Here is a 12,531-nt window from a genome sequence, read left to right on the forward strand (position 1 = left end):
TTAGGCCAAATTATCTGAATTTACAGAAATCCAAATGTTCACTATCAAGTGTGTGCATATATGGATGTTAGTACAACCATTGACCAAAAGACACTGTGCAGGAATAGTATAAAAGACAGTTGCACAAATACCTTGGAGGGAGGGAATACAATGAATAAGGTAGCATAGAAATAGCAGGTTGTATTAGGTTAAGCCACAGCACCAGGGAACTCTATATTCTCTCAGTGTTAATGATTGCTTTCAAGATTTGTTCATTAACTTGCATACCTTCATGAATTCAACATTCAGGACAAGCTAATTCTGATCACTTTGGCCATTTTTAAAAACAGGTTTGCTTCTAACAACAAAGCCAGTAATTCAAGCTACTCACTACTTTCTGTTTCCATGAGAGTCTTAAAAGTAGATTTTTGTGGTGTTCTTTTAATGCTGACCTCTCTCTATTCAAAGCTGGCAGCCTCCCTTCTAGTCTGCTGCCTCCCAGCCTTGACTCTGTAAGTGTGTCTAAGTGATTATGAATAGGAAAGGAAGAGGATTTCTGTGATTACTGGACTATGCATTCGTTCATTTCTGAAGCATTGAGTCAGCTTCATGACTCGTCGTATACTGGATACTCTACTACTGAACCTACCAGCCACACATCCACCTAATTTTCCTACACTTCTCCCGGGCACAGGACAGCCCCGGCCCATGATTGCCACCAGACAATGTGGCCCCCATGCCTCCGGATGGTGGCAGAGGTGGCAGTTTTAGCCAAGGATGCAGACAAATTAACCCTGGGTCAGCCACTCACAGTGGTAGCCCCTCATGCAATCGAGGCAGCCTAGCCTGGTTTTGTGCCAGAAAATGATTCTGTTTTGCAAGAATAGTTAAAACATTTTAACATATTAAGAGTGATGCATGTTTAGAGTGTGAGGGATGGCTATAAATAAAAGTGCACGTTAAGAGCAATGAGTGAATTAAGCTCTTGGATCAATAGGACATTATTCTATGAATTAAGTTAAACTCTTATGGAAGTCTATCAAACTATTAGGTACTGAGATATATTTAAAAGGTCTATTTAAATATTAAGACACACTAGATAATGGAGAGAGGGTTCAGCAATTACAAACAGTTGTTCTTCCAGAGGACCAGGGTTCAGTTCTCAGCACCCATATGGCAATTATAACCATCTGAAAATCCAGTTCTAGGACCTTGACACCCACTTGTGTTCTCTGAAGCTATTCTATGCACAAGCATAAAAACAGAAAAACACATAAAATAATTTGTAACTTAAGATATAATAAAGTATCTCATAAAAATACTATGTCTAGATCCTCAGAATTGTACACAAATCAATATAACTATTTTGGCAAAAATGGTTTTTGTCTTAGATTACATATCTTTAAAACCTATTCTGTATGTATTCAGTGAAGCAGATATATTAAAATAATGTTATGAATTAATTTCCCCTGAAGATAGCATATAGTATTAATTATTTCTGTAGAAGAATCAGGTGGCACTAAGATTACTTTCTATAAAAGTATGAAAAAGTATGATTCAGTGTTTAACATATTACTTGATCTTACCTGCTGGTTCACAGGGAAGTTTCTGTTGATTTTTTTGATCTGCAATGATAAGTTAACCAATAAATCAGTGACAATAAAAGGATGAAAAATGCCCCTGAATATACCTAATGTTCTATTTTTAAAAGTTATTTTATATGATGCAGGTGTGGTGGTACAGACCTTTAATTTCAGCATTGACAAGGCAGAGGCAGGCTAATCTCTGTGAGGTAAAGGCTAGCCTGCTTTGTGCAATGAGTTCCATGGTAGCCAAGGATACATAGTTAGAACCTGTCTCAAAAACATGTCTGAGAGTGGGTTATGCTATACTAAAATGATATTTCAACATCCTAAAACTGTTACACATAAACCCATTTTAATTGGAGATCATGAAAAATTTCATATGTAATGATTTTGAAAAAATGACTAGTAATTTTTCATTTATAAGTAATGAATATATAACTTCCATGATTTAAAAGAGCATCTTTCATGAATCTAAAGAAAGTAGGCTTACTGTTTAACATCATACTACCAAATCATAGAGTATCAAATTTCTTTACTGTTCAAGAGAACATAGGAGGTATAGTATAATATACACATTTTCAATCAGCATCTAAACACAGAGTATTTTTTTAAATTAATGAATTATATTGTTTAAGAATTTAAAATTTCCATAAACATCTCCTTTGAGGTAATTCATGGAAATAAACTTGAAAAAAACAAATGAAAGCAGATGTTCATAGAAAATAAACAAATGCAACAGTAGGCAGACTAACTAAATCCATTATTCTTCATCAGGTTTATGGAGAAATTTAAGCACAAGGTTTAAGTCGTATAAACTTAGATCAATCTAAATAAAGATTATTTATATGATAAATTAGGCAATTGATAAGTTTTTTTCTTTTTAAACTTTCTTTAATTATCTGAAGAACATGAAATGGGCAATTAGAAGCCTATTGGCACAAAGTTTAAAAATTGTCAAAATCACCAGTACAAATTGACTTTCTAAGTATTTGTACTTATTTCAAATTAAAACTGAAGGAAAATTTACGGAGGGATATGTTTTGAGAGATTTTGAGAATTTTTATTAAGAAAACCTGTTCTTCCTCCGCTGTTGCAATTTTACCCTGATCAATTGCCCTCACCTCACACATAGTGTTATCTAATACATATTCCCAAACTTAATATTTTCCCCACAATGATTACAAGTTAAAAATGTAGAAAGTTCTGACTGGTAAACATCACATATTTATCCACCAGGAATTTCATCAAACTTCAGTAAAACTATACCTTGAAGTATTTCCTTTTTAGAAATAATTATAGAAATGGACTAATATTTTATGTGGAGCTTCTTTATCTTTAATAGTGTACTATTAAATTTATAACTTCACTAAGTCTGAGCAATAATCTGAGACCTTATTTGGAAACAAGTATAGGCCATGTATACAGGAACTACAAGGCAGGAATCAGTGATTATATAGCATGTGGCAGGTTGCTGCATCCCAGGACTTGTATATATTATTCACATAAACCTAGCTCCAAACACCACCCCCACTCACACATAGTTATTCATTCATACACACCTACACTCATAGAGAACCTTATATAATGTTAACTCAATTGAGAGATAAAAAAACATTTGATCAGATTTAACATCTATTTATGGTAAAAAAAAAAAAAGCACCTTTAAGATTAGTGAGAAAAAGGATCTTCATAATCAATAAATTGATAGATGAGAAATTCTTAACGAAACATCATACTTAATAAAGACTGAACCTTTTCACTATAATAGGAACTAAGACAATAGAAAGTTAGTTAAAGAGATTCTACTATAATGTAATAAAGGTAAATAAGTTACTTAGAGAGTATCGTAAAGAAAGGAAATACAAAATGCAGCTACTAAATGTCACCAAAATAAATTAAAGAAAATGTGAAGAAATGTGAAACCATACTTTGATAATGGATTTTATGACTCCCTATTTCAGGATCAGTATCTTATTAATTATATGGATTCATTGAAATTCTATTATATAGTTTGTTTTCTCTTGGAAGACGAGAGAAAATCTTTGCCAGGTTGGATTTGGGTCAGAAGTGTAGAAAATCCTAGAGCAAAGTCTGGCTATGATCCTCCGCACTGGAAAAAGCACAAAAGAAAAATGTCCTTAAATTCACAGGGAATCTTAAATGGCCACAATCACATGAATAATTTGAAAAAAAAGAATAAATTTACATTTTATTTAAGTTCTTCCAGTAATGTTTGACAGCTTACATTTTATTATGGTTTATTTGCTTTTTGATAAGGTACCCTCTAATAGTTAATGGTATGATAGGTGAAATTGCTCTTCATTTTCCCTTTCCAAAAGAATCCCAGGAACTGATTTTAAGTTTGCTACAAAGTGTTAACAAAGCCCCTGGATATGGGCATGTAGGTGAATGGAGAATGGTCTAGCTACCCTCTGAAATCCATGAAGCAACTATCTTCAGAAAGTTGAGTTCATTCATGCATATTGAAAACTGGAGAATGAATTTGGATCATCCATTTTCTATGCAAAAATCAGATAAAAATGAATTCCAACCTTAAATATAAATACCCAATCTAAAAAATTATTTTACAATAAATATAATTGAGATCTTGCAGGTAAGAGAAAAATTATAGGGAAGCATGTTGATGATAACTTACCAAATAAATAAAACTATTAATCCACAGATGTAAGGGTAACCATTCTGCAGCTTCCCATAGTGAAAGTGCAGAAAATCTCAGCTACATAAAGGCCTGCATTCACACAGAAGTTCCAAAGAAACAAAATATTGAATGTATCCTAATTCACTAATATTTGAATTTCCAAACTTTGCACATAACTGAGGTTGATGTGTGGGACTGAATGGTCTTTATGGACCTAATCTACAAGATGTATTTATTCATGAACATTACAAAGATGATAATTGAGGAAAAACATTACTCTAAGTCTCATAAGAATGTATGCCCAATGTTTTTTTTACAATATAGTTGCATCACTTCCCTTTCCTTCTCATCTTAACAACCTCAGATTCATGTTCTCTGATTCCTTATTGTTACACACATACAGAAACACCTAAAAACAACAAACATTCTGAGTGTTTTTAGTACTGACTCTGTGCAATGATTTTAGGATGCTTATTTCTTGGAAAGACTAATTCTCTCTCTCAATAGTCATTAATTATCTGTAGTATATCTAGACATGGGGTTCTATAGGATTACATTAATATTAATTGGTATCACTATTTGGGTCTTGTTTATGAAGCATTGTTATTAAGATTTTATGAGTGTGACTTTTCTGTCATATGCGGGAGCACAATCTAATGGAAAACATTATGTTCCTCTGACTCTTTGAAATCTTTCTATGCACTTTTTCACAATGTTGCCTGAACCTTAAAAGGTGCAGTATGTAGATTTACCAATTGTAATTGGGTCATGGTCAGTTGTCCTCTGCAACTTGGTTTTCTGTGGTAGTTTTTTGCTGTATTAAACAGCTTCTATGGTACAGACTAAGACATGTTAGGACATGGAGATAACATCACTCCAGACAGGAATTTATATGATCATCACTTATATCACTCTGCAGGCTCTTTTTGATGTGCTATAGCTATAGCTTCAGCTAACCCAAGTGAAGGGAAGAACAGAAAAAAAATGATTGGAATTTGCTTTTGCTTTAAGAGACCATAGTTAAACTCAGAATTCTTCCAGTGATTCCTTATGTTAAAAAGTCATAAAAACACTCAGGTCTTCATAAAAAAAATGTTTAAATCCCTACAAGTTGTAGAAGTATTAATCCCCAAATGCTCCTCTGGTGGGATCTGTGGTGTAATGCTTTCTCATACAGAAGCAGGTATTATAGATTTTGAGAGATGTCCATGTAGTCAAGGTGTCGCTTTTATCAAATCTCACAAAGATGGTGTCAAACTTCACTGCTGCTACTCTTGACTACTTTCTTGACTGTTGTCTGTGAAATTTCACTTCTAGACACTACTGCAGTTTTTCTTTTTTCAAACCTAGACTTTGTGAAAGGTTTCATTAGATAGTAAGAAACCAAGAAATTCTACTTTTAATGTCTGTGAATGTTAGATATATTAACAACTATATTTGACAGCATTGTTGTGTAACATTCTCCTCAAGATGTGAGACACATATATGTGTATATGTATTCTTATATTAACAAGTCACTGATTTTTAAAAGGCAATAATCTGTGAACTAAAATTTGTCACATACATGAAGTACCTTATTTTAATAACATTATATCCATGTAAAGAATGCAAGGACAACATTATTTCTGTTTTAAAAGCTGAAATTCATGTGAATTGTTTAGTTGGCAGTGTCTTACTGCATGTCAAAACTGGTGTAATCATTGAAAGAACCATGTTTTCTCATTAAAAATTGGTTTATACATAAGATACATAATTAACTTTTCATGAAGATTAACTTAGGGCATGTTTTCATAATAAGGAATAGTAGTGAATAAAGTTTAAAGTTTAACTATGTCTTTGGTAGTGTTTGTTATTTAATGTTATAAAGTCATTACAGACTCACAAAATATGTCATAATATAGGAGAATCAAACAAGGTTTCACAGCTAGAAGAAGAGCTACTCATAATTAACAGCTGCATACAGAGAAAGAATCAGTATTTCCTCAAGTGATCAGCCTTAAATGCATATACACATGATTAATTCTAAATGGTTTCAACGAGTCACAATTTATATATATATATATATATATATATGTATATATATATGTATACATATATATATATATATATATATGTACAAATTTGTAAAAATACAAATAATGTTGCTATGAACATGGTTGAACAGATGTCCTTGTTGTATGAATGTGCATCTGTTGGGTATATGCCTAAGAGTGGAATTGCTAGATCTTGAGGTAAACTGGTTCCTAACTGGAGAAAACACCATGCTGATTTCCAAAGTGCTGTACAAGTTGGCACTCCCACCAGCAATGGAGGAGTGTTCCCCTTTCTCCACATCCTCTCCAGCACCAACTGTCCTTGGTGTTTTTTATTTTAGCCATTCTGACAGGTGTAAGATGATATCTCAGAGATATTTAATTTGCATTTCCCTGATGACTAAGGAATTTGAGCACTTTCTTACATATCTTTCAGACATTTTAGATTCATCTATTGAGAATTCTCTATATAGTTCTGAAACCCACTTTTTCCCCAAAGAGATTTTTTATTAGTTCAAATTAGAAACAAACTTACTTCACATGTAAATCCCTTCTCCCTCTCTCTCCTCTCCTTCCAACCCCCCAGCCCCCCACCTCATCCTCCCTCTGCTCCCCAGGGAGGGTAAGGCCCTTCATGGGGATTCCCCAAAGACCGTCATATCATCCTGGCCCTCCCCCAGGTATCTAGGCTGAGAGAGCATCCCTCCATGTGAGATATCCTCTCAAAGTCCCTTCTTACACCAGGGATAAATACTGATCCACTACCAGGGCCCCCATAGTGTACTGAGGCCTCCTCATTGACACCCACATTGAGGGGTCTGGATCAGTCCCATGCTGGCCTCCCAGACATCAGTCTGGGATCCATACCCTCCCCCCTTATTCAGGTCAGCTGTTTCTGTGGGTTTCACCAGCCTGGTCCTGACCTCTTTGCTCTTCATTCCTCCCTCTCTGCAATTGGATTATTTGGTGTTTTGGGAACTAGCTTCTTGAGTCCTTAGAAATCAGCCCTCTGTCAGATGTGGGGTTCGTAAAGATACTTTTCCCATTCTGTGGGCTGCTGTTTTGTCTTGCTGACTGTGTCTTTTGCCTTACAGAAGCTTCTCAGTGTCAGGAGGTCTCATTTATTAACTGTCAATCTCAGTATCTGTGCTACTAACATTATGTTCAGGAAGCAGTCTCCTGTACCAATTCGTTCAACAGGACCTGACATTGTTTTCTTCTAAGAAGTTCAGTGTGGCTGGATTTATGTTGAGATCTTTGTTCCATTTAGACTTAAGTTTTGTGCATGGTGATAGAGATGGATCTGTCTGCAGTCTTCTACATGCCAACATCCAGTTATGCCAGCACCATTTGTTGAAGATGCTTTCTTTTTTCCATTGTATAGTTTTAGCTTCTTTGTAAAAAACAACAAACAAAAAACCAGTTGTTTTTAAAGTGTGTCAGTTAATATCAGTCTTCAATTCTATTCCTTTGGTCTACCTGTCTATTTTTGTGCCAATACGAATCTGTTCTCATGACTCTAGCTCTGTAGTAGAGCCAGGGATGGTGATGCCTCTGGAAGTTCCTTTATTGTACAGGGTTGTTTGGGCTATCCTTGGTCTTTTGTTTTTCCATATGATGTTGGGAATTTGTTTTTAAGGTCTGTGAAGAATTGTGCTGGATTTGATAGTAATTGCATTTTATCTATAGATTTCTTTTGGTAAGATTGCCATTTTTACTGTTGATCCTACCTATCCAAGAGCATGGGAGATCTTTCCATTTTCTGGTATCTTCTTTAATTTCTTTCTTTAGAGACTCGAAATTCTTGCAGTACAGGTCTTTCACTTTTTTGGTTAGTGTTACCCCAAGGTATTTTATGTTGTTTGTGGCAATTGTAAAGGGTGATGTTTCTCTGATTTCTTTCTCAGCCCCTTTATTGTCTACATACATTAGGGCTACTGATACTTTTGAGTTAATCTTGTATCCTGCCACTTTGCTGATGATGTTTATCAGCTGTAGGAGTTCCCTGGTAGAATTCTTGGGTCACTTCTGTAAACTATCATATCATCTGCAAATAGTGAAAGTTTGACTTCTTCCTTTCCAATTTGTATTCTCTTGATCTCCTTTTCTTGTTTTATTGCTCTAGCAGGAATTTCAAGTACAATATTGAAGAGATATGGAGAGAGTGGGCAACCTTGTCTTATTCCTGATTTTAGAGGACTCACTTTGAGTTTTTCTTCATTTAGTTTGATGTTGGTTTTTGGTTTAATATTGCCTTTATTATGCTTAGTTACGTCCCTGTTATCCCTGATCACTCCAAGACCTTTATCATGAAGGCATGTAGAATTTTGTCAAAGGCTTCTTCAGCATCTAGTGAAATGATCATATGTTTTGTTTTCTTTTTCAGATTGCTTATATGGTGGATTACATTGATGGATTTTTGTATGTTGAACCATCCCTGCATCCCTGGGATGAAGCCTACTTGGTCATGGTGGATGATTTTTCTAATGTGTTCTTTGAATCAATTTGCCAGTATTTTATTGAGTATTTTTGCATCAATGTTCATGAGGGAGATTTCTCTTTAGTTCTCTATCTTTGTTGTGTCTTTGTGTGGTTAGGGTAATTGTAGCCTGGTAAAAAAGTTTGGCTATGACCCTTCTGCTTCTATTATGTGGAACAATTTGAAGAGTTTTGGTATTAACTCTTCTTTGAATTTCTGGAACAATTCTGCACTGAAACCATCTGTCCCTAGGCTCTTTTTTTGTTGGAAGAGTTTTGATGATTTCTTCTATTTCCTTGGAGGTTGCAGGTCTATTAAAATTGCTTATTTGTACTTGATTTAATTTTGGTAAGTGATATCTATCCAGAAAACCATCCATATCCTTTAAATTTTCCAATTTTTTGGAGTAGATGTTTTCAAACTATGACCTGATGATTCTCTGGGTTTCCCCATTGTCTGTTGTTATGTTTCCCTTTTCATTTCTAATTTTGTTAATTTGCGTGTTCTCCTTCTGCCTTTTGGTTAGATTGGATAAAGGTTTGTCTATCTTGTTGATTTTCTCAAAGAACCAATCTTTGTTTCATTGATTCTTTGTAATGATTTCTTTGTTTCTACTTTAATAGTTTCAACTCTCAATTTGATTATTTCCTGACATCTACTCCTCATGGGTGAGTTTGCTTCTTTTTGTTCTAGAGCTCAGGTATTCTGTTAATTCTTTAGTGTGGCTATTGTCCAGTTTCTTCATGTGGGCACTTAGTGCTATGAACTTTCCTCTTAGCACTTCTTTCAGAGTGTCCCATAGGTTTGGGTATGTTGTGTCTTCACTCCCATTGAATTTAGGAAGTATTTGATTTCTTTGTTTATTTGAGTTTGTGGAGTTTCTGCAATTTGTGTTGTTGTTGAATTCTAATTTTAAGCCCTGTTGGTCTGATATGATACAGAGGGTGACTCCATTTTTTTTTTATCTGGTGAGGTTTGCTTTATTGCCCAGTGTGTGGTCAATTTTAGATAAGGTTTTGTGTGGCACTGAGAAGAAGGTATATTCTTTTATGTTTGGATGGAATGTTTTATTGATGTCTGTTAAACCCGATTGAGCCATAACTTCTGTTAGTTCCTTTGTTTCTTTGTTAAGTTTCTGTCTGATAGTCCTGTCTAGTAGTGAGAGTAGGGTGTTAAAGTCTCCCACTATCGACCCCAGACGCTCTTTGGGAGGCCAGTACGGGACTAATCCAGCCCCCTGATCATGGATGCCAATGGGGAGGCCCCTGCACTCCTGGGAGCCTCCGGAGGTGGACTGGCGTTTTGCCCTGGTGTGTGTGGGGGACTGTGAGAGCCCATCCCACTTGAAGGGATGCGCTCTGTCTCTGGACACATGGGGAGGGACCTAGGCCCAGCACAGGGAGATTTGGTGGACTTGGTGGAGCCCCGGTAGGGGGCCCTACCCTGCCTGGGGAGTGGTGGGTGGATGGGGTGGGGGGTAGGTTGGAGGTGGGGGAGAAGGAATTGGGGTGAGGGGAGGGAGAGGGAGAGGGGAATTACATGTGAAACAAGCCTGTTCCCTAACTTGAATTAATAATAATAATAATAATAATAATAATAATAATAATAATAAAAAGAAAAAATAAATGGAGAAGTAAAAATAAAAAAAATGGTTTTGAGAAAAAAAATTTAAAATAAATAGTCAAGAAATTTTGGTTAAAAAAAAAATAAAGGGACACTACATTAGGAAGTGTGTGTGGACATTTGAGGAGGAGAAAAGAAAATGAGGAAGAAATGCAAATGCAGGACTCATATGAAATTCTCAATAAATAAAGATAATAAAAATATAGTAAATTACTTATATATTTTGAAGAACTTCTGTGTTCAGAGACAGAAGGATAAAAGAAATACAGAATGGCCTGTCAATGGAGGTAGGGAGCAGTCTGTCATGGTTTATTGGTAAGAATGAGATGACAACATGTAGTATTTTCCTCTACATATATGAGTAACTACCAAGCCAAAGAAAAAGTTAACATGATATCCCCAAGATAGAATGAATATAAGTGGATCAAAGTATGAGACTAAGATTTATAATGGGTATACCATTAGAAGTGTTGGTTAGAGTTGAGCATTGGTGGCACATGCTTTTAATCCCAGCATTCAGGAGGCAGAGGCAGGCAGATCTCTGTGAGTTTGAGACCAGCCTGGTCTACAGAGCAAGTGCCAGGATAGGCTCCAAGACAATACAGAGAAACCTTGTATTGAAAAAACAAACAAACAAACAAGAAAAGAAGTGTTGCCTAATACGTAGCTGTCAAAGGCTCCATTGCTGCTTATAACATTTCATTCTTCATTATGAGTAAAACTTGCTGTCCATAAATAATCTTTAACTCTTCATTTGCTCTTGATCATATTTTACATGGAAAGTAGACTCTTTCCATATAGGGTATCCAAGTTTCTCTGTGGTATTCAGACACATATTCTTTTTTTTTTTTTATTTTTGAGACAGGGTTTCTCTGTGGCTTGGGAGGCTGTCTTGGAACTAGCTCTTGTAGTTAGTTCCAGGCTTGTCTTGAACTCACCGAGATTCACCTGCCTCTGCCTCCAAAGTGCTGGGATTAAAGGCATGCACCATCACCACCGGGCATTCAGGCACATATTCTTATGTTATATACATGTAAATTCACAGTGGTAGTACATACCCAAATCATAATGTAGTCATATTTTTATTATTTAGAGAAGCTAAATGATGACATTTTCATTCATTTTGATTTCTAAAGTGACAGTAAAAGTTTGCAATTTACCAAATAGTGCTTAAACTTCCTCTTTCTCAGGTTGAGTCAGGGGAAGAATAGAAGATAACAAGAATGGAGATACCATAATAGATGGGGACATTTTAGGTTTACAGAGAATCAGGCACTAGGGAAATGTCTGTAAATCTACAAAGATGACACCAGCTAACAATGTAAGCAACAGAGGAGAGGCTACCTTAAATGCCCTCCCCTGATAATGAGATTGATGACTGACTTATAGGCTACCTGATAGCCCTCATCCAGCAACTGGTAGAAGTAGAAGCAGACACCCACAATTAGTCACTGAACTGAACTGGAATTCAGTTGAGGAGAAGGAGGAGTGAAGAGAAGAGGGGTACAGACCAGGCTGGTGAAACCCACAGAAACACCTGACCTGAGCAATGGGGAGCTCTTGATCCCCAGACTGATAGCTGGGATACCAGCATGGGACTGATCCAGACCCCAGGAACATGGGTTTCAGTGAGGAAACCTCGAAAATCTATGAGACTTCCTGTAGTAGTTCAGTACTTATCCCTAGCATAGGTGTGGACTTTGGGAGCCCAATCCACATAGAGGAATACTCCCTGAGCCAAGACACACGGGGCTGGGCCTTGGCCCTATCCCAAAGGATATGATACTCTGATGACACCCTATGGAAGGCCTCACCCTCCCTGGGGAGCAGAAAGGATATGTGATAGGTAGGGTTTTAGTTGTGAGGGGTGGTAGGAGAGGAGGGGAGGGAGAGGGAACTGGGATTGTCATGTAAAACAATCTTTTTTCTAATTCAAATAAAAAATCTGCAGAAAAAATCCTTTCTCTACATTTTCATCAGCTTTTTTTCTCATTTCCTTCTGTGTGTCCTACCCCCTCTCTATCTCTTTGGGTTTCCCTCCACATCCTATTGCCATCTTCAGTGTTTTTCCCGAGTATAAGAGTTTTTACCATAGAAGTTTTTCTTGTCTTAAGCTATCTTAAGCTATCTTTTGTCTTTGAGACTATCATCAGTGAGAGTAATTTTGCTGAC

At 36.2% G+C, this 12,531-nt stretch overlaps 1 protein-coding gene across 1 annotated transcript in view; it reads right to left on the reverse strand.

Moving 5' to 3' along the window:
- Window positions 1-12,531, reverse strand: part of Sntg1 (syntrophin gamma 1) — a 302,539-nt gene that overhangs the window by 151,800 nt on the left and 138,208 nt on the right. Inside the window, exon 11 of the mRNA XM_035438749.1 lies at window positions 1,566-1,604. Coding sequence (XP_035294640.1) covers window positions 1,566-1,604 — 39 coding nt within the window. The remainder of the gene's footprint in view (window positions 1-1,565; window positions 1,605-12,531) is intronic.

The sequence above is a fragment of the Cricetulus griseus genome, chromosome 2 (assembly GCF_003668045.3).
Source record: "Cricetulus griseus strain 17A/GY chromosome 2, alternate assembly CriGri-PICRH-1.0, whole genome shotgun sequence".
NCBI classification, from domain to species: domain Eukaryota; kingdom Metazoa; phylum Chordata; class Mammalia; order Rodentia; family Cricetidae; genus Cricetulus; species Cricetulus griseus.